General features: G+C 39.2%; 2 protein-coding genes and 2 pseudogenes across 4 annotated transcripts; 2 read left to right on the forward strand and 2 right to left on the reverse strand.

Annotated features, from left to right (window-relative positions):
- Positions 1–4,049: 4,049 nt before the first annotated feature.
- Sprr2j-ps (small proline-rich protein 2J, pseudogene) lies at positions 4,050–5,359 on the forward strand (annotated as a pseudogene). The gene is made up of 2 exons (NR_003185.1): positions 4,050–4,126; positions 4,764–5,359. The product of NR_003185.1 is annotated as a small proline-rich protein 2J, pseudogene (transcript).
- Positions 14,030–15,386, reverse strand: Gm9774 (predicted pseudogene 9774; annotated as a pseudogene).
- On the forward strand, positions 18,545–19,890 carry Sprr2k (small proline-rich protein 2K). The gene is made up of 2 exons (NM_011477.3): positions 18,545–18,584; positions 19,292–19,890. The coding sequence occupies exon 2, from the start codon at positions 19,308–19,310 to the stop codon at positions 19,512–19,514; it is 207 nt and encodes a 68-aa protein (NP_035607.2). The 5' UTR covers positions 18,545–18,584; positions 19,292–19,307; the 3' UTR covers positions 19,515–19,890.
- Positions 19,891–22,770: 2,880 nt separating this feature from the next.
- Sprr1b (small proline-rich protein 1B) lies at positions 22,771–24,780 on the reverse strand. Of its 2 annotated transcripts, XM_017319512.2 has the most exons (3): positions 24,701–24,780; positions 23,399–23,549; positions 22,771–23,350 (listed from the first exon to the last, which is right to left on the reverse strand). In XM_017319512.2, exons 2-3 carry the CDS (start codon positions 23,528–23,530, stop codon positions 23,069–23,071), a joined length of 414 nt encoding a protein of 137 aa, XP_017175001.1. In that variant the 5' UTR covers positions 23,531–23,549; positions 24,701–24,780; the 3' UTR covers positions 22,771–23,068. The 2 variants fall into 2 exon arrangements, with proteins under 2 accessions (XP_017175001.1, NP_033291.1); NM_009265.4 differs by having other exon boundaries at positions 22,772–23,549; positions 24,701–24,742.
- Between the last annotated feature and the right edge of the window lie 575 nt (positions 24,781–25,355).

The raw sequence follows: 25,355 nt of genomic DNA on the forward strand, positions 1-25,355 counted from the left end.
TTGTGCTACACTCATACCAGTGGGCACATCTCATCATGCCAATCATTGTTGTACCCTCAGAGTTCAGATCTGGGTGAGACTTGGTGATTATTTCTCTATCTCTCTCAGCAGTATACGTAGCATCTTACAGAACCATGAGGGCTGGCCAGAAGGGATGTAGTGTCTAGATGAGAATCTATTAGGTCTTTCCACGTTCTCTGACTTACGCATGTGATTTTTACAGCAATAGGGTCTTACCATGAGGTTCTAGAGGGTAGACAAGATTACAGGCAAGTCAAGATTGCTGTAAGATAGCAAGAGCAGTCTATAGACCCCACTGGCTAACTAAAAAGAAATAATTTATTATTGGTATTCAGGTTTGCATTTTCTAGTTCATAGTGACTACTTGTGGTACTATCCCTCCCATTCTCCCCTCTCTAATTGTAATGTAACTTCACTAAAACATTTATATATGTATATCTTTTAGTAAGCTTTTAGAGTAGTAGATTTCTGCAGAGCTTTTTTATTTCCATTTTTATTAGATATTTTCTTTATATACACTTCAAATGCTATCCTGAAAGTTCCCTATACCCTTCCTCCAGCCTGCTCCCCTACCTCCTGCTTCTTGGCCCTGGCATTCCCATGTACTGGGGCATATAAAGTTTGCAATACCTAGGGGCCACTCTTCCCAGTGATGGCCGACTAGGCCATCTTCTGCTACATATGAAGCTAGATATACAAGCTCTGGGGGTACTAGTTAGTCCACCTATAGGGTTGCAGACCCTTTCAGCTCCTTGGATGCTTTCTCTAGCTTCTCCATTGGGGGCCCTGTGTCCCATCTTATAGATGACTGCAGAGCTTTTAATCACGACCTTCAATGTTGATAATCCCTCTGTGTATGCCCTGATGTACTCTGCCCTCCCATCTCCTATAACAATGTAATTCGTCTTTTTCTGTCATTTCCCCTTCACCCTTTGTACACTTCTGAGTGGACTACATTCAGAAGAAGAAACTTGGGTTTAACTGTCTCTGTGTTACTTTCAAATCACAACTCAGTAGGAAATTTTGTAATTTGTAACAGCAGAAGCCAGACATTTTCCTAGGATGACCCTTTATGTGTTATATGTAAATATGGAGAAGAGTAAGTCTCCTATTAACCTGGGCAGGTGGCATGTGCACAGCCTTTATGAGCCATCTACTGTTGATGCATTTGTCAGCATCTGCCCTCAGGTTCTGAACTGTGATGACTATTTCTCTTTAGGGACATGGACAGTGGCATTCTTGCCTGGATCCTTCCTTACTGTCATAAGCTTTGACAGTCATAGGAAGCTGACGTGCTTCACTGAGGTTGACTCAGTGCCATCTGCTTCACAGAGCATAGCTGGGAGAAGTTAAAGGCTTTTTCATCTTCCTCATTCTATAATCTCTCTCTCTCTCTCTCTCTCTCTCTCTCTCTCTCTCTCTCTCTCTTTCTTCTTTAACATCTTTTTTGTCCCAATTAGCAGGTTTCAGATGTTTAAATTTCCAGTTTTTGGTTTATACTCTAATTACTTCCTGGACATTTCAGCTAATGTCATCCCTGTTGGGTTCTGGGAGTCTCTTGCTTTCCTGGCATCTGGGACTTGCTGGGAGCTACCGCCAGCTCCCCAACCCCCATTGCTATACACCTCTGTTCAAATTCCTGATCCTCTGTGAATCATCCCTGCTTCACAAAGGCGAGGGAGAAGCTGTAGAGATGATAACCAGAGGTTAGGAACGGCCCTCGGTTGGGGAGTGGGGTCACCCATACACCTCCAAATTTTTAACCCAGAATTGATCCTGTCTAAAGGAAGTACAGGGACAAATTGGGAAGCAGAGACTGACAGAAAGGCAATCCAGAGACTGGGGATCCATCCCATATACAATCCACCTGGGGATCCATCCCATATACAGACATCAAACCCAGACACTATTGCAGATGCCAAGAAGTGCTTACTGATCGGAGCCTGTTGTTATAGCTGTCTCTGAGAGGCTCTGCAAGAGCCTGACAAATACAGAGGAGGATGCCAACCATTGGATTGAGAATGAGGACCTCAATGGAGGAGTTAGAGAAAGAACTTAAGAAGTTGAAGGGGTTTACAACCCCATAGGAAGGACAACAATATCAACCAACCAGACACCCCAGAGCTCCCAGGGACTAAACCACTAACCAAATAGTACAAATGGAAGGACCCATGGCTCCAGCTGCATATGTAGCAGAGGATGGCCTTATCTAGCATCACTGGGAGGAGAGGCCCTTGGTCCTGGGAAGGCTCAATGCCCCAGTGTAGGGGGTTGGCAGGGCAGTGAATTGGGAATGGGTAGGTGGGGGTTGGGGAGCACCCTCATAGAAACAGGGGGAGGGGAGATAGGATAGCTGGATTGTTGAGGGGAAACCAGGAAAGGGGATAACATTTGAAATGTAAGTAAATAAAATATCAAAAAACACAAACAAACAAACTTCTGGGACATACCAAGTGCTAATAATGAGAGTAGTTAGTGTCATCACTGAGATTTCTGAGTGTTTTAAAATGTAAACTTCAGACTCCCTGTTTTAAAGATGCTATTTTCTCCTAGCACCATAACTGTCGATTTGAACAGAGACATTTTCTTATTGATGAAACAAAATGTTGAAATAAAAGGAAAACTCATGAACTCCTGAGGCAGAATTGGAATTGATGACTAGCTCTGATATTCCATAATTTTTTAATTCTTTCTCTATGGGAATCACTTGTTGGAGAAATGTCACATGTTTTCTTTCACATCCTGGGACTGCAGCACTATGTTTTACCAACAATAACAGTTCCCTCTGACTTGCAAGCACCCTCCTGTGTACCTACCCCTACAGTGTCCAGAGCCCTGTCCTCTCTCAAAGTGTTATAACATCAACCAAAAATTAAGTCATAAAATTTTAATTCATTCTCTCAGTTTTATGTAACTAAGATTTCATAACTATTAGAAATTCAGGACGTGATATAGGTAGCTACATGGAAGTTTAAAATGTAACATTTATGTTTTCTCTGTCTGTCTGTCTGTCTGTCTCTATCTCTCTGTTTTTCTGTCTCTGTCTCTCTCTGTTTCTGTCTCTCTCTTTCTCTGTCTCTCTCTGTCTTTCTCTCTCTGTGTCTGTCTCTCTGTCTCTCTCTGCCTGTTTCTCTCTCTCTCTGTCTCTCTCTCTCTGCCTCTGTTTCTCTCTCTCTCTCTCTCTCTCTCTCTCTCTCTCTCTCTCTCTCTCTCTGTGTGTGTGTGTGTGTGTGTGTGTGTGTTTGTATGTACTCTGTCTTAAGGAAGTTCTCAGATAAATATTGGTTGCTGTGTACCACAGGGAATCTCAACAGCTCTTCACATAAGTGAACTGTAAGTGACTGAGTCTTCTTGCTAATAAAGAACATACTGAGGCCAGGTGCAGTTTCAGTTCATGTACTGTCATGATAAGCATTCTTGTGGTTGTCCGTAAAGGTGAGTACAAATAGATACTGCAAATGTGTCATTTGATAGGGCAATCCTGAAGATGGTCAGGATAAGGCCCAAGGCTGCCAGCCTCCCCTTGGAAGGGCACATATTTTTTATGGTTCACAAAGAAGAATCAAACCCAGGCAGGAGACATGATCTATCTCTTCAACAAGGTTGTGAAAGATGATGCTGAAATAACATCCATGGTCCCCTTTAATTCTATTCTTTCAGCCCATACGTAAATACCTAAAAGCAAGAATGTAAATGGGCAAATGCACAACAGAATGCCAATGAGTTGAAGTGTAACAACTAGGACACAATTTGTAATACAGAAAAAAAATATGTTTGTAATCAAAAAAGAAAACTTAGACAACCAGTAAGAAAACTCCACACTTTGTGCATCTATCAGATCTTACTGAAACTGTAAAAAGGGGGATTACCTGCTGAGTCACAGCACTGAATCAGTGATGTCCAGGAACAGGATATTTCAAATTCTGTAGAATTCTGGATAAGCCAGTTGGGCATGGATTTGCATTGGTTGGGAAATTCTTGGACCTGCCCACTATTAAATACTTCTATTCCCACTGGGCTGGGCAGTCAGTTCTATAAAGTTCTATAAAGAGGTCCTTGGCTGCATCGCTTTGTATTCCAGTCCTGATCTACTTTAGAGAAATTCGTGAGTGTTATTTCTTGAGTTGTTCTGTCTTTATGGTCTTCCTATGTGCTATAGTCAATTTTGAGGGAGTAAGCATCCTGAATCTAGTTTTTTTCATAGGATGAACTGTACCTACCTAGCAGTCAGAAATTTGGCAATAGATAAATAACTTTTCATTTTATTAGGTAGGTGGTTGAACAGCGTACATTTCTCTTTCATATACATTTATGGTGTTCTTTAAAAGTCATATACCTTAGCAGATATTAGAACCTGGGATTTTCCTCACATGTACTTTACTGTCTGACCCCAGATAACCTTCTGGGATGATATAGTTAATAAAAAGGAGGGCATGAATTGGTTTTGAGTTTGTTCAGGACACCAGAACTTGAGACTTCTTGATGATGTTTCTGTGTAAAAACAACCTTATTTGTTTCATTAGAATAAAATAGTTTATCCTAAGTAAAGTAATGACATAATGCAGGATTTCTCAAGGTTACTGAAACATATTGCTGACAGGAAAGTGAAAAACCACGATATTTAAAACAGAAGTTGAGGGATAATGTTCATATAAGGAGCAAGAAATGGACCAGATGTTCCAAGTCTCCATCTATCTACTCTATTGATTACCCTTGAACACTCTTAATTTCATCTCTTTCAGATCCTGAGATTTCAGCACTATGTCTTACCAAGAGCAGCAGTGCAAGCAGGTTTGCCAGCCTCCTCTTGTGTGCCCACCCCGAAGTGCCCAGAGCCCTGTCCTCTGCCAAAGTGCCCCGAGCCTTGTCCTCCTGCAAAGTGCCCAGAGTCCTATCCACTGCCAAAGTGCCCTGAGCCATGCCCACCTCAGTCATGCCAGCAGAAATGCCCTCCTGTGCAACCTCCTCCACCATGCCAGCAAAAGTGCCCACCCAAGAGCAAATAAGGGCTTCAGTAGTCTTCAAAACCAAAAGAAGAGAACAGAATCCATCTTACATAAGTCCATAGCAACACCTCCATCTTCCATTTAAACCTGTAATGGATTCAAAAGAATCTTCTCCAACATTCCTCCACCATATGGGTCTTAAGACACAGGCACTTGGATACTATTTGCATGCTGTTATCAAAAGACTGTTGAAAATGGCCCTTCTTTAGTGTCATTATCACAGATGCTCAGAGGGAAGATCAGATGTCTTCTCAGTGCCCTCAAAGAATGTTTTCCAAATCTGATTGTCACTGGTGTTCTATTTCCTGAATAAAGTACAATCTTATTAATGGTATTCATGTGTTCTTTTCTTCTAAAACTCACTTAACTGCCTTCATAGTATGCTTATGTTTCTTTGTTTTTATCCTTTGATCCACAAGTCAGTCAGTACCAATTATATTTTTACTTTGGGATCATAACAATAATTTTAATAACATAATTTTGAAACGTAAAAATGATTACATGGTGTTTGATTGCTTGAAGGACACATTTTCCATTATATATTATAACAATATCTCCTTTTGGGATATGCTCACTTAAGAAGATAATGTGATGTCCAATTATACTTGCACAACTTGGATCATATTTCTACCTAGACCTGACATATTTGGTCTCACTTATCTCATTACTCTACCCTAATAGTTACACATGTACATTAATGTATCTTTGCTAACTTACTCTGATTTTATATTTAAGACAAGCACGCTCACCTTGTATGTAGAATGTACATATTTCTTTTAGCAAGATGAAACTCAGTTGTATCAATTGCATAATGCAACATAATAATGTTCTTTATGACTGAATATTATTCTGGTGCACATATGTGTAATATTTTCTCAATACAGTCATCCACTGATAAGCACCTATTCTGCTTATTTTACTTGTATATTATGTGTTGTGGTTCAATATAGAGGGACATACAGATATCTGTCGGGAATGCTCTATTTGTCCTCTTTGTATACAAACACAACTGCTGTCATTCAATCTTCTGTTAGTTCTGCTTTTATTGTTGTTTGTCAGGAAGAAAGAAAATACTCAATATAGGACTGACTAATTCACTATCTTGTGGATAGTGTTTTTGGGTTCATTTTTCTCTATGTCTTTGATAGAACTTGATATTATATTGACTGTACTCATTTATACCTTGGAGAAATGGGATTCAACATTGTTGGCTCTGTATTTTTCCTAAATCTAGGGATGCTATATTTTATTTTTAATGTTAGACATTGAAATTCTTAAATATATCAATGACTTGTCTTTGTAAAAAAAAAAAAAAACGTTCATTTTTGGCACAATGCCAGACAACAATTTAGAATTAAATAGATGGTAGTATATGGCAGATGCTGATCATTTTCATTTTTTAACTCACCTGTTATCATGACCATCAACACCACTAGCAACACATCCATTACCACCTTCCACCCTCACAGCTTGTATTATGACTATTACCCCCTCCAAGACCACCTTACCAGTGTTCAGAATCTCCACTACAGTAACCACAAGTTCATCACTACTCCTACCACCTACAAAAACATTAGGACCATTACCATCAGCACCACAATAGCATTCCCACAGTCCAGTGTAGCACTGCCTTAAAAATAACTAACTTGCACAGAAAATATAATTCTGAAGTATATTATTCCATATATTCTATTCTTCCTTTTATTTATGTATTGTCTTTATATCTAGAGTAATGTAGCAGATAAAAGGCTGGAATGGAATTGGGAAAAATCATCTAACTTAAGTGTTTGGCAATGCTTAAAACACAAGTAGAGAAGAATTGACCCAACTAACTTTCATTTATCTCAATTTACACACAGCTGTCCAGACTGTCCTTAGGTTGGAGCTTCCCACCTCTGTCTGGTCATGTCCTGATTCATTAAAAATTGCAAAATTCACATTTTAAACACCACTGATGAACTGCAGAATATAGATGAACAAAACAAAACAAAAACAATTGTCTTCTTTCCACCTTTGTGACTAGCTTCCTTTAAGTCTCTACAGCATTTAAATAAATTCTCCTTGAGTCTCATTTTGGAAGTTATTTTGTAAATTGATCTGATGCTATGTGTATTCAAATTAGTGTTTCCCATATTTGGTTAGAATTGTTAATACTGCAAATATGTAGGTTTTTCCATAAGTAATGAGCACTCCAATTAATTAAGGTCATGACAAATGACAACTATGCCCTGTCTTAGGAACTGAGCTATGCAAAATGAGAATATGTGGGGAATGAAAACATGTCTCTTCCAATCCATAATGTTTAAAATGATTTGGCTCCCAAATCACCAAGGTGCCTTGGTCATTTACAATTCCCTTAAGGACAGATGTGAGACAGAATTTCTGGAGTTATTCTTGGTTTATAGCCTTGGTGGTGCTTAAGGGAATTAAGGACCTTATCAAATCTGTCAAGTTAATGTTGTATTTCTAATACCATATTTACAACTCCCAACGTATTTTTCTTGTGCAAAGGAGTGGAATTTTCTGTAGAAAATGTCATAACAAGGAAGAGGTTTATCAACATGGAAAAAAATTCCCTCGTGTTACGGACAAGAGGGGAAGCTATACAATGTCCCACCGACAGTGCTTGAGATGGAAAAAAAAACAAACAAACAAAAAACAAAATAAAATGTCCTTTGGAATTGAAGAAATGGAGTCCTACCCTTTAGGAAGCATTTGTTTACACACATGCAAGGACCTCTTTTCCTCTGAATACTCTGGATGGAAGTGTTTGCTCAGTGTCCTGGGCCAGGGACAAGATCTTTCTGCTGTATCAGCAGCAGTGGAATAGCCCTTCCAGGCACACATGTGTGCTTACTCCAGTGCCTTCTTTCCACCACACAACCACAGTATTTAGACTCATGCCTGTCCTGGAAACTTTTCTAAATGGAATATCCCTTCCTCAGTTTCAGGGGTCACCCCTGCAAATGTACTCAGTTAGGGCAACAACACCAACCCCCTATTTTTTCCTATATTTGTGAGTCAAGGGTCAGATATTTCAGGACGAGTAGTTAAGAACACAACTCAGTGGAAAATTTAAGCCAAAATTTCTCATGGGTTACAATTAGTGTGTCACTACTTATCTGGGAATTCAACAGCTAATTTTAGGACTTGATATACTTATATTTCACTTCTTCCCTAGATGAAGCTCACGTTTCCTGGTGAACTGTCTATTTTTAACAATGGTCATGGTTTTTGACTGATTGGTCTCCCAACTAGTTTGTCTCTAGATTTGGGTTCCCAAAACAAAAGTTTCTCTACATTAGCTCAAACTCCTATCTGACTTTCAATTGTCAAATGACTACCTGGAATAAGACCTTTAACTCCTATATGTCAACTTCATTTTCTCCCTAGGTTGAATATAACAGAGGTATCCCAGCTATTGAATGGCTCACTATAATGACTGAAGTATGATGACTGAAGTATGATTAAATCCAAGGTAATATGATTGTGTCACCACCCTACCCAGTGCCATCATCACTGGCAGTAATTGTCCTTGATGGAAGTTGCTTTCCAGCTAGGCTATGATATACAGAATTTGTGAATCTTTGACAACCTTTAATGTCACAATAGTTTACTTTCTCTTGTGGAATAATGGGGTTGCTGATAAATTTCTACTTCTGGGAAGATGGAGAACAATTTTTTTCTTATTAAAACTAAAACTGTTAAGAACCATACCTTGTGTGTGTGTGTGTGTGTGTGTGTGTGTGTGTGTGTGTGTGTGTATTAAAATTCTGGAAGACCCAATTAAGAAGGCCCAGATTAAGAATGTGATATTTGAAGGACCCAGTGCAGACTGCATGCTTTTTATTTTGAAATAGGATTTTATGTAATTTCTTATCTTCCTGAATTTACATTTCAAAGGTTGAATCACAAGGTTTCTCCACTCTGGATTCTTTATTCAGTGTGGGCGATGAATCCCATGCTTTGTACATTTGCAGCAACAAATACACAGATATATCTCAAGCACATAGTCTTCCTTCTCATTATGAATATTCAAAACGTAAAAACTTAAGAACAGAAAGATTGATGAACATGTATCCCTGAAATCTCAACCAAACTTTTCTTTCCTTTGCCATGGGACTAATTAGTAAAGTTCTGTCTGTAATATAATTTAAAATTTGAGATTGTGATAATTACAGCATTTATTTATTTCATTGGTCACATTTGTTTTATGTATCCTGGGTTTTTTCTCTTTCCACATGAGTTTACTATCAGTTTTTATATTTTTGTGAAAAGTTTTTTTTTTTGTAATTTTGATATGTATTGAGCTAAATCTGTAAATTGCTTTTGGCAAGATGGTCATTCTCAAATGGGTTCAAAAAATGAACCATATTGCTTCACAAGAATAGGAGGAATTTCCTCCTTCTTATGTCTTTATTGCCTGAAACTTTTAATTAAACAAGTGATTCACTTGCTTGATTCGAGCCATTATAAGATAATTGTGAGGCTATAATGAAAGATACTGTTTCATGGATTTTTTTTTCTCTATATAATTGTTATTTTTGTATAAAAAGGCTTCTGAATTTTGTGTGTTAATCTTGTGTTCTACTACTTTGCTGAATGAATTTATGTATAGTAGAAGTTTCCTGGTAGAACTTTTATGCTTTAATGTAGGATTTTCTATTTTAGAATTGTAGATTATATGTTATAATTATAGACTAGTAGAATAAAGAGTATTAGAAAATAAGAATACTCACTCAAATTCTCTTTCTATTTTCATAATATATATTGAGCTATAGTTTTCTTTTTTGTTGAGTCTTCATGTGGTTTGTGTTTTGCAATAGTGACTTCATTAAAGTATTTGGAAATGTTCCCTTGGTTTCCATTTTGTGAAAAAATATGAGGAATATTTGTTTTAATTGCTTTTTAAAGGTCTTATAAAATTTTGGCTTAATTGATGTATCCCTGAGCTTTCTATATTTAGGATATTTTTAATTACTAATTCTATTTTACTATCAATTTTGGTCTGTTCAGGTCTTGGGACCTCTTCTTGAGCTGGATCCCTCTTTGGGCCTGTCGCTGGACCTTCTTTTCCTCAGGCTCCTCTCCATTTCCATCCCTGTAATTCTTTCAGAAAGGAACAGTTATGGGTCAGAAATGTGACTGTGGATGGGAACCCGTCCCTCACTTGCTGCCCTGTCTTGCTGCTGGAGTAGGCTGTATAAGTACCCTCTCCGTACTGTTAGGCATTTCATCTATTGTCCATCCCTTTGAATCCTGCGAGTCTCTGACCTCCCAGGTCTCTGGTGCATTCCTATTTCTTGAGGTTTCCTGTTTACATTATTTTTGCTGGACCTCGGTGCTTCATTCCTTTTCCCTCACCCAATACCAGATCAGGTTCCCCTCTCCCATTATTAGTATGAGATTTCCTCATTTTTTAAAAATATGGGCATTTAACGTTATGAACTTGACCCTTTTCTTGTATCCCATAGGTTTTGCCATGTTATGCTTTCTAAGTTTCTTTTTCCTTCTTTATTTCTATCTTGACACAATTTTTATTTGGTAGGGAGTTGTTTAGCTCCCATGAGTTTATGCTTCCTTTAATTTCTATTGTTGACATTCCATTTTAATACATTCCATTGTAAGTGACTTGGTCTTTTCCCCTTACAGATTTCAATATTTATTCTTTTTTAAATTTATTTTATTTATTTATTTATTAGGTATTTATTTCATTTACATTTCCAATGTTATCCCAAAAGTCCCCCACATGCCATGGGAAATGTCTTTTCTGGTCCTATCTATTGGGTATTCTTTATGCTTCTTGTATCTCGATAGGTACCTCTTCTTTAGATCAGATGCACAATGTTATTTCAATTGACCTGTATCTGCTGAGACTTGCTTTATATCCTAATAGATGGTTAATTGTGGACACAGTTCCATGGGCTACTGATAGGAAAGTATATTCTTTAGTGATTCACTTAGGTAGAATGTTTTATAGACTTCAAGTTAGGTCCCTTTGGTTTATGGTGTAATTTAACTCCAGAGTTTTTCTGATTAGTTTTTGTTGGAGTAGGGTGTTGAAGTCACCCAGTATAACTTTGTGAAGTTTAATACGTGATTGAAACAAAATATTGGTTCTTTTACAAATTTAGGTATCCTTGCCTGTGGTGCATAAATATTTAGGACTGTAAAAAGTTACCATGATTTTTTAAATTAATTGAGGATATAGTGTCCTTCCCTATCGCTTTTTATTAGTTTTGGTTTGATGCCCATTTTTTAGATATTAAAATAGCAATGCCTGTTTACTTCTTGTTTCCATTTGCTTGTTTCAATTTTCCACCCTTTTACCACAATGTGACATCTGTCTGTGATGATAAGTTGTGTGTATTAAAGTGAGCGAAAAGAAAATATCTATTTTCTAATCTAACATCTCAGTCTATGTCTTTTTACTGGTCAATTGAAACCAATTTAACATTATTATTGAAGTGTTTATTTTCCTATTTTGTTATTGTAGTGTGTGTGTGTGGGGGGGGGGCTTAGTCCTGTTTTGTTTAAGTGTTCTAGGATTCTTTATTCCTTGTCTCCTCTTGGACTTATTTAACTTTCAGACCAGTTTTCTTTATACTGTCCTCTACAGAACTATATTGCTGAACAGAAATGTCTTAAATTTGTTTTCATCATGAAGTTTTTTCTCCTTTAGTTGTATTTGAAGTTTTATGGGATATAGTGTTTGGTGCTGTCAACTGTGATCTTTCAGAGCTGATAGGACATCCATACAGTCTCTTCTTGCTTCAAGTTCTCAACTGAAAAACCAATTTTTATTTAATGGGCCTACCTTTACATGTGTCTTGCTCTTTCCTTTCTCAGATTTTGATATCTGTTCTTTGTTCTTTACATTTAGTGCTTTGATAATAATGTGTAGAAATAAATTCTTTTCTAGTCCTGTATATTTAGTGTCTATTTAGAGTTTAGCATGCCTTTTCAACTCCATAGATTTCTCTTTGTTTAAATTTGGGATTCTTTTCTTTTACTATTAATCAGTTAAATTATTTTCCATGCCTTTTACCTGAGTTTCTTTTCCTTCCTCCATACCTATTTTTGTAGGTTTTGTTTATTATAGTGTCTGAAATTTCATGCCTACTTTGTGTGAAGCATTTTTTAAATTTAACATTTTCTTTCACTGAATTCTCTATTTCTTCTATCTTGACTTCAAGACTCAAAATCTTCTCTTCAACTTCATTCAATATATTAGTAAGGCCTTTTATCTCTAAGATGTATGTTTTACTTCAGTTTTATTTTTCTCTATTAAATTCTAGTTATTATCTTGAATTTTCTCCTTTTATTCAACTGCCTCTGTGTTCTTTATGTTCATTATGGCATTTGTTCATATCTTCTCCATTGTCCTTGACTATGTTCAAAATTGTTGTAAGTCCTATCCCTGTCTTGCAGCTAAATTACTTTTCATGTAATAATAGGAGTGCTGGTCTTCAGAAGAGGCATGTTGTTCTGGTGGTTCATATTTGTGTTTTGTGTTGGGATTGAGACATAACTCAAGTTATAATGTTTGTGATAGTTCTGGCTGTGTGTGCCTGGTTACTCCTGGGTGCTAGTTTATTCAGTTGTTGTCACTCCAATCTAACCGGGTATAGACAAACAGATGCCTGATTCTCAGTCTGAAAGCTACTCTGAATTTTAAAGTTCAGATCTCTATTTGGAACTCTAATTTAAGTTCTAAGAAGTCTTGTATTGGTACTGCGGTTTAGGTGAGGGCAAATATAGCAGGTAAGGAAGGGCACTGTCTCTGGAGATCTTTTTAATGAGACTTGGGGTTCAGTTCCCCAAAAGGCAGAAATAGGGATGGCTTCAGTTTAGTCATTGATGATGATGAATCCCAAGGCAAGGGAGATGCCTGGAGGAAGGCTGGTGGTGTGCACCTACTGCCTGACTAGAGGTTCTTCAGAGAAACCAGAATGGAAGAGGAAGACATGGAAAAATAGGTAGGCAAATTGGGTCCCAACTAAATATAGTGACTATGTGGACCCTAGTATAGCACATTTCTATGGTTGAAGGGGAGTCACAAAGTAATAGATATGGGATGGAAAGAATAGTTAAGTAAAATAGTGAGGAAGAACCAGGGTGACACTGGGACTACAATTCAAATATCAGCTAAGTCATCAGAAACAGAGATTTTTTGGGAGGAATGGTTGATGAGGCCAATAGGAAAGAACTAGAGGCACTATAATTCTATATCTAGAGTGATGGCTGTGTTCCACAGGGATAGAGGTAAGCTTAAAAAGACCAAGATAGACAACATGGAAAGGTTTAAGATTAACCGAGAGAAACCAAATTGGAGGAAGGAAAGACAAGTGGGTCCCAGTCCAGTGAAGTTGCAGTAGGGTTCCTAACAGAGAAATTCTACAATCTACAAGGAGTCATAATGGAGTGAAAATGGTCTGGGATGAACCACTGTGAAGGATAACAAGGAATAACTATGGGAGATGGTGGTTAGAACATCAAATGTTGGCTGAGTTCCAAGGGGATGTCAGTGGGCTGGACACATTCCTGGTTTCTGTTATAACATTAGGCTATATATTCATTTGAAGGTGTGAAGCTAGGAACCAGAAAGTAGAAAGGACATATTGACTGTTTTTCTGGGTCTAGGTTACAGCATTCAATATAAGATTTCCTAGTTCTGCCTATTTACCTTTAGATTTCATTGTTTTAATTTTTTATAGTAGAATGGTGTTCTATTGTATATTGCATTTTCATTATTCATGCATTAGTTGAGGTACGTGTAGATTGTTCATTTCCTAGATATTGTAAGTAGAGTAGCAATAAACATAGCTGAGCAAATATCCTTGGAGTAGGATTTTGAGTCTCTTGGTGATATGCCAAGGAGTAATAGAGCTGAATCATATGGGAGATTTTTGTTTAGAATTTTGAGATTTCTTCTCACTGATTTCTAAAGTGGCTGGAACAGTTTTCTTTTTTTTTTTTTTTTTTTTTTTTTTTTTTTTTTGACAGGTACAAGGAAGGACTTTATTAGTGAGGTGGGCAAATCACAATCACCACTACGGAATCACACAGCTACCAATTCCAACTTGGGGACGGACACTGAATAATTTAGTCTAGACTCATATCTTCTTCTTCGTCTTTCTTGTCTTTTGTGTCGCCCTCCTTTGGGTCCGATTTGGCATTGTTCTGCATGGCTTTGGCAAATGCTTCCACATCACCTTTGTTGGCGGCCTCAACAGCCTCTGCAGGAAGGCCGAACTGGCTCATGAGAGGGCCAAGCTGTCCTGAGGCCAAGGCCGCACTGAACATACCCAGGGCCTGCTGGAACTGGGGCGAGGTTAATGTGTTCTGGCTCTCATCTGCAGTCTGGGGCAGAGACTCCCCAGAGGGCAGGTAGGGCAGCAGGCGCTCCTGAACGTCTGCATTGGCAAGGATGGGAGCCATGATCTCTGGGGTCAGCACACTCGCCAGATCCACTTGCTGGCTGCCTCCTGGCCATGCCGGCACGTTCATAGTGGCCAGAATGCTCTGGAGGTCGCTCAGCTGGATGGGCTGGGTCGGGCTGGCTGCTGTGCTGGTTCCATTACCTGAGCTGGGTGCGGGGCTTGGGCTGGTTGCCGAGGCAGCTGCTGGGGCAGAAGGGGCTGGGGTGGCGCGAGCGGAAGAGGTGGAGGAGGATGGGGTGACGGCTGCCGACTGGCTCCGGGAGCTGGATGAAGAGCTGCTGGCTGGAGGTCCACTGCTCCCCAGCAAGCTGGCCAGGCCTGGCCCAGTGAGGGCCCCAAGTCCACCCAGTCCTCCCAGGCCGGCTGGTCCGATGAGCTGCATAAGCTGGCTGTGACTCATGTTCCCCAACAGGCTCTGCAGGCCACCCTCACCGCCCAGTGCTGAAAGCTCATGGCCACTACTCCCACTTGCTCCCAGTGACCCAGGCATGGGGGGGTTGTTCAGACACTCGTTGACTTTCCGGCAGTGCTCCTCATCTTGGTCAGTCTTGGGCTCCTGCATCCAGAAGAAGAGCCGCTTGGACCCTGCCTTAAACTTGAGCACGTAGACCCTCCCACTGGGGCACTGAGGTACCCGCTTGAACTCACAGTCATCAGGAAAGATAATCAAGTCATCCTCCACGGTCCCAGAGGTCCTGTCTTTCCAACAGAAGTGAATAAGGGAGTCGTCCGTCTGCTGGATGTACACGAGACCTTTCCGTTTATCTGGGGTGACCGTAGTTCCTTTTAATGACATTTTTCCTGCCCGGAACTCCACCAAATATTTGGTAGAAGACCCCCGAGAGCCGGGCACCAGGCTTGGGAACAGAGCGCCTGAAGTCGTCATCCTGGCGGTGCTCACACTCGGCCTAGGGGCCTGGAACAGTTTTCAATCCCAACAACAGTGAAAGGGGATTCCTCTTTACACACATCTTTACAAAAAAAAAAAAAAAATTCAGTTGTATTGTTTACCTTGTCATGCTGACCAGGCTAAGGTGAAATCTAAAAGTTGTTTTTATTTGCATAGGCTCTCTATCAGACAAAAGAATCCTCCTTTAGAGTTACTGCTTAAAGCAGTTGGAGAAACCCCCAAAATAATATAGACTTATGCTGTTTTTCTTGGTGGCCTCCAAGAAGGTGATACTCCTATTGTTGAGGCATTATGTATGTTGGACACCAGACTCAGAGGATTCAAGATGGATACAACTCAAAAATCTCCTCCCTGAAAACTAGTTTTTATAGCATAAGAACCAGATGTGAAAGTTGGCAAGAGAAGACATCAATCAATAGTCACACCTGTCAGTGGAAACATCTATGTACCACACCAATGAACATCAATGAAAGATATCCTTAAAAGTGCAATAGTGACACTTATAGCCTGGCAGTAAACAAAAGCCATCTAAGTGGATGTAAAGCCCACTCAATGGGAGGGAATTCATGTCTAGCATTTCACACCTATCCAACCACCCTTGGAACTATTGTAATGGATCTTAGAGGAAAACATTCTACTGACTCTTTTCTAAACTAGTATAATTTATACTATCTGCATAATAAATATGTTCCCTTATACACACAGATAAGTGTAGCTTTCAGCCTTCATCCAAGTAGATTCTTTGCACAGCTGATTGAAACCATTTTTAAAAATCCACAACTGGATTTAAATGCAGAGAAAAACTGATTATGTTGCCTCACTGCCAACCCAACTTGGAGTTTCCCTTCCCCTGTCGGTCAAGTACAGATTGTGATGCTCAAGGTGTTATGGCAGTGTTATTTATTCTGGAATGTGGTCAACCTACCAGGGATCATCTAAATGAAGAGGACCAACTTGCTTTCTCCCAATAGCTATTAAATGAAATAGTTCATCAACTAGTGATATGATTTCATATTTAAGTTCATCATTCCACGCTGAGTTTTTGCTTAGCTTGAGCTTGCATTGGTTTTATGCATGCTCTCAGCTGCTGTGAGTTCATATATAGATCTGTAATATCGCAGTGTTTCCTTGACATATTCTCACAATCTTTCTACTCCATCTAACAATCTAAAAAATACTGAGGACTGCCAATTCTGGTATTCTCTGAACATTGACCAGTTGAGAAGCTCTGTGTTTATTAATATAGTGCAAGAATAATTTTCTCTGATGAAAATTAAATGATGCACTGATTTGTGGGTATAGAAAGACGCTATAGGGAGTTATTTTAGAGCTACATCTGTTTAGCAGAATAATAATTTTATATTCTTCTGTAGGGTCTATGGACTACCCAGTCATATGTTCATGGCTGTGTTAACAATAGCAATACCTATGTGTTCTATCTCTTTGAGCAGGCCTTTAGAAAGAATCATAAAATAGTTAGTTACTCCTGTAACAGTCATGCCACTATTGCACCAGTGGGTGCCTCTTTTTTGGCCAGTCACTTTATCTTATAGATTTCACAATGGGTGAGTGATGATTGTCTTTATCCTCTGGTAGCATGAATATGAAATTCCAGAGGCATGAAAACTAGCTAGTAGGGACAAAGTTTCTTGGTGTGTATCTTGAATCTGCTTGAATATTTGTTATTCTGTGACTCAAGTATGTAGTATTTTCAGTGACAAGCAAAGGGTCAAACAATAAGGGTAGCTAAGAATACTGTCAATAGTTTATAATGCTTAGCTATGAGACCTCACAGACCAGCAATTCAAAAGAGAGAAATTTTCCTAATATTGGGTTTTATTTTCTAGCATAAGATAACAAGATAGAATATTGTGCCATCACTACTAAACTTTTTTTTTATATGTATATGTTTTTAGGAACCTTCCTTAACAGTAGGCATCCAAATGCCTTTATTAACTTGACTTTAGTATTAGTTATCTCTTTCAATATTTACTAATTTACCATGCATTTAACTCTTTAACCCATTTTACTTCTTTTGTTATGAGGTATTTAGAACAGGAGCTGCAAAAGTTATCAAAATGGTGTTACCTGACACTACAATGCAACCTTCCCAGATATTTTCCTGATTTTGCATACCAGAAATCAGACATTTCCCTCAGATGCTGCTTTAGATGTGCTTGGGATGTGGAGAGCAGTAAGAGAACTACTGAATGAATGCTGGCTTTGCTCTGCGGTACGTGCACCAACCTTTGCGAGCCACGAACCAGTGGTGTCACCTAGCCTTGGTTGATGAACTGATGACTCTTTTTCCTGGGCGGACATAGACAATGGCAATCTCAACTAAATCTGTCATTACTTTCAGAAGCATCGGTAGCCACAGAAACCTGATATACTTGATTGGGGTTGATTTAGTGCCTGTAGGCTTCTAGGAAACACAGCTGGGTCTAGTTAAAACATCGTTTTATCTTCTTCATACTATTCTTCCTTCTCTAAGAACAAACTGATATTATTTTATATTCTTTTTTAATTTTTTTAAATTAAAATTTGATTACCTTGAATTGTGGTAGCCTTCTTATTCACTTCATCAAGAAACGAAGGTCCTAACAACAGTACATTAAACACTTAATGTCCTATTTCCAGTTAGCCTCTAGAATACTGAAAGACATGAAAGGACAAAGCTTCCAAATATTTTGATTATATAGAGCTTTATTCATAAATAGTTATCAAATTACACATTTAAGTGGCAGGCCACATATTAGTCTTATAAAAGTAAATAAGTCTGTGTGCTACAAAATGACAAGCAGCTAGAATAGGTGGTTTTAGTCCCAGCAAAGATGAGAGAGACAGTGTCAAAAAAACAAGAAAAAAAAAGGAATTTTTGACAACCAATTATACCACAACTACCGCCTCCACCCCCGATTTTCCAGCTGCAAGAAAATACAGAAACTGAGAAAGAAGGAATGTCCTCTGAGTCACTGTACTTGACTCAGTGACTATGTCCAAGAACAAGATATTTCCTATTTGGGGGAGTCCTTCTTAGGCTAGTTATATATGGATTTGCATTTTTGTTAGGAAGTTTTTGGACCAGCCCACAATGAATTAGCTTTACATCCTACTGGGTGGGGCATCCAGTCTTATAAAATGGTGCTTAGATGAATGAGTGCAACACACTTGGTACTCAAGCCTTGGACTACAGAGAACCTGGTAAGTCTGACAGTCTGAAGTTATCTGTATTTATGGCCTTCTGGCATATTTTAAATTGTAGAAGCAGTTTGGTGCTTCCAAATTGGTATCATGGATTAAATCACAGTTATAAATGTGAAATGTAATAATGTTGTAGAGTGATACACTATGTTATCTTGTTTTTGCTTTTGTGACTAGGTGTTGATGCCTATAGAAATACCAAGACAATAGGGAAGGGTTGCTTTGAGGAAGGTGGCAGAACATAGAATTTGTTATTTACTTGCATTTTGGTGCCCTTTAAAAAAGACTTATGTATTAGCAGGCATTAGACTTTTGTATTTTCTCAGGAGTCCTTTTATAAGAACCCTAAATTCTGGAATTTCACAGGTGCTAGTCGTGAAAAAAAATTGGATTTGAAATTGCTTAGGATTTCAGAAATTGGGACTGCTATTATCAAATATGTTATTTTTTGCAAACAATGCTACTTTGTTCTGTGCACCAGAGATGTTTCTGGATATGGGGTATGTAACCAAACCAGGACTTACAAAGTTAAAGGAAAAAAAAATCATGAAATTGGAACGGAATGTTAAGAACATCCTAACAGAACAGAAGAGCTGGGGGATTAATGTGTGTGTATGAGAGAATTACAATGCCATATTCTAAAATCTTGAGCTGTTTCTATGAGAATAACCTTTTGTGAGTGAGAAATATCATTTAATGTCTTTCAGATCCTGAGACATCATAATGTCTTACCAAGAGCAGCAGTGTAAGCAGCTGTGTCAGCCTCTTCCTGTGTACCCACCCCCAAAGCCTTGTTCTCCTCCAAAGTGCCCTGAGCCTTGTCCTCCCCCAAAGTGCCCTGAGACATGCCCTCCTCAGCCATGCCAGCGGAAATGCCCTCCTGTCCTGGAGGCACCATGCCAGCAGAAATGTCCATCCAAAAGCAAGTAAAAGCTTTAGCAATCATCAAGACCAAGAGAAGAGAAGAGAATCCATTGTGTACTTCCATAACAACACCTCTATCTTCCCTTCACAACCTCTCATGGATGCAGAAGAATCTTCTCCACCCTTCACCCCCCTTCCATGCGCTAGTGATATTCTCTGATTGGGAAGGAATTTCCCTGAATGTATTCCTCTGCTGCTGTCAAGGGACTGTTGGAAATGGTCCTTCCTTTGTGGCCTAGTATTCCTGATGGTGAGAAGGAAGAATAGCAAGTGGCATCTTAATGCCTGTAGAGGGGCTTTCTCAGTTTGCCTCTCACTTGGCCAGGAGTGAGACAATTCTCACTGATGTTTCTTTTTCTGAATAAACAATTTCAGTGATGGTATAGAAGTTTTTTTTGATAACTTCCTTATGAGCTGTGTTGCTTTTCTCTCATTTGGTTATATATTATTTACTTTTATTTTTCCTGTACATAAATACCTTACAGGATGTAACTTAAGGAAGGCATAGTTTATTTTTTGCCTACAGTTTGAGAAAGTTCAGTCATGGTAGAGGCAGAGTGGCAGGTTAATAGTCACACTGTGTGTAAAAATCAAAAAGCAGAGAGCAGACAGAAATGGGGCAACGTTTTACAGGTCAAATTCCATCCCCAGTTACCCATAAAGCTCCACCTACTTAAGGTTCTAGAACATTCTAAACAGTTATAACCTCCGAGTTCAAGCACAGTAGATTATAGATGCTGTCATTTTGCATTCAAACTTCAAAGAATATCTTGGCAAGACTCTGGTGATCAATTGTCTCAGAATTAGAAGCTGTACTAAATATTATTTTTTAAAATACTTCAAATTCTTATTATTGTCTACAATTACTATGTGTTTCTTTGATGAACAAATTATTTAAGTATTCAGAAATTGAATTTTTCTCCCCCACCTCCATTCACTAAAGTAGCATCTTTCCTTATGATACAACAGAAAATTTTACATCTTAACCTTGTTCCGGGCAGAGAATTTTATCAGTACCTTCATCAGATTAGCCTAATGCCTGAGAATGAATTAGCTCTTAGTAAACACTCACTTATCAGCAGCCTCTACCCATCATCACTATATGTGTATGAGGCTTATGTATAACTAGTACAGGAAATACTATTTTAAACATATTATTCTGAAATTTTCTAATTAAACTTGATTTTCTATATAATAGTTCAGGTAAAGAAAGTTTCGGTGAATAGGTGGAATGCCTATCACAGTCCTTAAAACATAGGGAGTACAGAATAAAAAAGAGACAGGGGTCAAGGTGTGAAACTGCCTGCCTCCTCTTCATGCATGCCACCTTCTCTCTCTAACAACCCACAAAATGTCACATCCTGTCACTGTTGCTCACCTGAATGTTCTGACTCCATATTTGAAACATTGGTAATTTTGATGTTAATTAGATTAGCTCAGTCACTGTTACTATGAAGCTTAGTTATCAAATTCTCAGCCTCCTAGTTAAGTTATCACTAACATAGTGTCCTGAGTGCCCAAATGGGATTTTAAGCATATGAGTCTTCTACTAAGTTTAAACTATAATAACCACAAATCTAAGGTTGTTGGATTAGGAGCACCTTGAAGATAGATATGCCTGAATCCTTGATTCCCTGGAATAGAGCATGAGTCCTGTCTAAGGAAGTTGAGCGACATATGTCATAGGTGCTTCAAAGGATACTGTGATGAAAATGTTCTTAGGAAATTGATCAAGCAATTATAAACTTGATAATGTCTTTCTGGAGTACTTTTGTGCAGGCATCTAATATTAGATGTTAAATATTACTCCTGAAGAAGAGTAAAATTTTCTGTTGTATCAAAAGGAAAGAAAGTTCCTTAAAGTGTATTCACAGTAAGATGCTATAGAAGAAAGTAAGCCATATAATCTTCTAGCAGTTGTGTTTGAGAAACTAAACATTCTTGGGGTTTGAAAGGGTAAAGGTTCACCTTTTTACCAGGGCTTATATTTATTCGAACTACAGGGCAGCTTTTCCTATGAATACTCTCATTGGAAGCTTACCCTTTAACTTCTTGAGACATGAACAGGTCCCAATATCCCTTGGGGGAACCTTGTGTGTGCTTCTTTTGGCCTCTTTTTTCCATCCTACCACAGCTGTGCTAGGAGTCATAGCTGTCTTGAAGGCATCCTTTGATGAAATGTCCCTTCCTTAGTGCTATGTTTTATCTCCAATTGCACTTAGTTCCACCAACAGCAACAAAAACCTCACTCTGCCTGTAAAAGTGTCTACTAAGAAGTGAGCCAACGTTCAGATATCTTAACACCAGAAATCAATACAAATAGCAGGACTTCTGACACTCAGGGTAGAGCGGATAAATTCATGCAAAATTTCTGACAGGACCACTCATCTGTGACATGATTAGCTAATTTTGTTACTTGGGCATCTGAAGTTTCTCTTAGCTTCCTGGAAGTGGCTTGTGTTTCTGGGGAGATATGATTTTTCCTTCTGGTAAGATAAAGCTCCAATCTGAGTATCTGGTGAACCAGGTTTTCTTTGTGACTCTATGAGGGCAGAAGTGTGTGTGTGTGTGTGTGTGTGTGTGTGTGTGTGTGTGTGTGTGTGTGTGTGTGCATGTATGTTCATGTTGTGTTATGTGTTTGTGAGTGTGTGAGTAGGTTCATATTGTGTATATATGAGTGTGAGTCTGTGTGTGTGTGTGTGTACCTGTGTGTGTTTCAGTGGGTGTTGGGTGGAGTCTGAAACACATCCCCCTAGAAAGTTCCCTAACAAAAACAGAAAAGGACTTCCCAAGCTAACAATTGTGGTGGCTTTGAGTCTTCATCTTTTGGGGGAAATTTGAATTAAAGATATGTAGAATAAATGAATAAAAAGGGACAGTTTCACTTCTTTTGGAAAATTTCTTGAAGTGAACAGAAGCAGTTGACTAAGCTAGAAACCAAGAAACCTAACTCAGGGACAGAGCACTACGGGTTGGGTAAGTCAGGTTCAGCTTGGCCAGGTACTAATTAGATTCCAGAGTGATTCACTCAGTTTTAAGAGGAGAGTCCTCCTGTACCTCTGAGTGACCTAAGTAAAAGTCTCTGATGGCATTGCATAACCTTCCCTGGGATTCCTCAGTGGGAAGATCTTCCAACCCATCAGTAAAAGGAGCATTAGTATCAAGATCAGATGTCAACTGAAGGAGCCCTTTCATACCATCTTGCTGAGAATAGCCTTTGCTTCATGAGGAAAAGGAAGAAATCACTGAGTCAGACAATAGCTAGGAATGTAAGGAGATTTAATAGGAACATAAAAGAACCCAATCACTTGTAACTTGGTCTCTTTTCGGGAAAAAATTCTGAATGGACAAACTAGCTCAGCTACCAAGTTCTCGGGTGAATTCTGAGACCCAGAGCCCCAACATTAATAGGATTAAAAAAAAAAACTTTGTAGTACTTAATTTTAAAATATAAATGAGAAGTGGGACTGTGATATTAGGGCATAGTATATTCAAACAGAATGCAAATTGAGGCTCAGCATCTATTGTTGATCATCTCCCCAAGGCACAGCTTTTGGGCACTACTTTTGCTTTGTCTTCTGTTGGGCTAGTATTGGAGTGACAGTTGAGGGACAGGGCTCAGGAACAATGGGTTGGCAGGGCTCAGGAGCCTTGGGAAGGCAGGGCTCAGGAACCTTGGGGTGGCAGGGCTCAGGAGCCTTGGGGTGGCAGGGCTCAGGAGCCTTGGGGTGGCAGGGTTCAGGAGCCTTGGGGTGGCAGGGCTCAGGAGCCTTGGGGTGGCAGGGCTCAGGAGCCTTGGGGTGGCAGGGCTCAGGAGCCTTGGGGTGGCAGGGCTCAGGAGCCTTGGGATGGCAGGGCTCAGGAGCCTTGGGGTGGCAGGGCTCAGGAACCTTGGTGTCACAGGGTGTCTTGACTTGTGAGACACATGGCTCAGGAGGTGGTGGCTGGCAAGGCTGTTTCACTTGTTGCTCATGCAACTGTGGAGGAGCTGTGCAGGGCTGCTTCTGCTGATGTGAACTCATGCTTCAAAGATGGATGAGCCTAGAAACAGTATAAATGATATATGGAAGGAATAGCTTGGCAAGAAACCACAGGGAATACATTTCCAAAGTCTTAGGAAGTAAAGGTTCTCCTTTCTCTCTCTATAATAGATGGTACTTTGCCCTGGGAGGCATTTAAAGGCAAAATGTTGTTTGTTTGTTTGTTTGTTTGTTTGTTTGTTTGTTTTTTGAGACAGGGTTTCTCTGTGTAGTCCTGGCTGTCATGGAACTCACTCTGTAGATCAGGCTGGCCTTGAACTCAGAAATCTGCCAGCTTCGGCCTCCCAAGTGTTGGGATTAAAGGGCCTTTCTGTTTGCCCCCTCTTCCTACCTATATTAATGCACATGTATATCAACATAGCATAGGGCTTTAGCAGGAATATTAGAGTGATGGCATTGGTTCACATTGAAATGTAATGGTGTGTAAAAAATAAAAACTGTAAAATGCCCAGAGTCTATTAATCATTTGCAATGAAGAAGATGTTTTATCACCTGGAGAATGTCTGTGGCCACTCCAGCATGCAGCACCATCCCATGTGGCTCACACACTGCTCTCTCTGCCTGAGGAGATCTACTGATAGCTGCTTTCTCAGATTAGCCCAACTGCCACAAAACACATGCTATGCCATTTTTAGGCAACTTTTCTAGAGTAACCACCTCAGAAATTTTTCTTGTTTTCCTAAACTACCATAGCCCTTGCCCCTGACTCCTGCCACTGCCACTTATGGCACTGCTTTTAGTTCTTATTTTTCTAAATAAGAAGCCATTTGTAGAGCCTAAATTATCCTTTAGCAGTTCAAAACACTAGACACAGTAAACCCATAACAAATGTCTTTGTTGAAAGAACAAAAGTCTCATCATTAAGATTGTAGATAAAACAATGATGTCACTAACAGTGGGAAAAGTCTATTTTGCTACTTATCCAGACACAGACAACAGCGAGAATTGATGGACCATAGCAATTACATCTAAAGATAAATCAGTTGTGATTATTTTTAAAAGAACATTTCCATCATCTGTACTATAACTACGACTAAATTTCAATAAGAGGGAAATAAAACCACCCCTAATGCATCAATGCAAAGGAGGCTCCAGTGAAAGTCACTCAAATGCACAAAGTAAATGGTAAAGTTTCCATGTAAAGAGACTTACCTGGTATATGGAGGACAGGTAGTGTGGTCGCTGGGATCGGATGTGGTATCCTCTTCACACTGGCTTTTTATAGAAGGAATGAGACCTGCCTGAGGGTAAATGGGAGTTTTTGGGCTGCCGCATCTTCATTGCTTGCCTGTCAGACATGATTCATCCTAGGTGCTCCACCCACTTATTGGTCCAGCTTTTGTGATGAAACTAGTAATGTGACTTTTTTTTCACATGCTGATAATTATGCCATCTGAGAATTAACCTTGAAGAATATGCTCCTGTTTTCCAGTGAGATGTTTATAGGGTTGATTGGTTGAAAGAGCAAGAAGACAATTCTGAGAAATCAGGTATCAGAAACCCTGTTTTAAGGGTGTCATCAAGTAGAGCCTCAGTTCAGATGGGCTTATTGGGTGGATGAGGATCTGAAGTTGGTGAGGGATAACCAGTACGTGTTTCCAGTTCTTCAGGGAAGCTATGACTTAATGTCATTACTTTCTTCTACTTGGGACAATTTAGTGGAAATAAACCCAAGAGAGAGCTAAAAACAAGTCAAGAAGAGAACAGACAAAAATCATAAAATTACATTCTTCTTTTTACTTTTGAGAGCCATTTCTCCAAGAAAGGATACAGAAATAAAAGGCACAAGACAGAAAATCTCTATGAG

This window comes from Mus musculus, chromosome 3 (assembly GCF_000001635.26).
Source record: "Mus musculus strain C57BL/6J chromosome 3, GRCm38.p6 C57BL/6J".
NCBI lineage: Eukaryota > Metazoa > Chordata > Mammalia > Rodentia > Muridae > Mus > Mus musculus.

What these genes read in the sequence shown, in the direction of transcription:
- Sprr1b (NM_009265.4), bottom strand. Translation starts at nt 23,530, where the DNA reads ATGAGTTCACATCAGCAGAAGCAGCCCTGCACAGCTCCTCCACAGTTG.
- Sprr2k (NM_011477.3), top strand. Translation starts at nt 19,308, where the DNA reads ATGTCTTACCAAGAGCAGCAGTGTAAGCAGCTGTGTCAGCCTCTTCCT.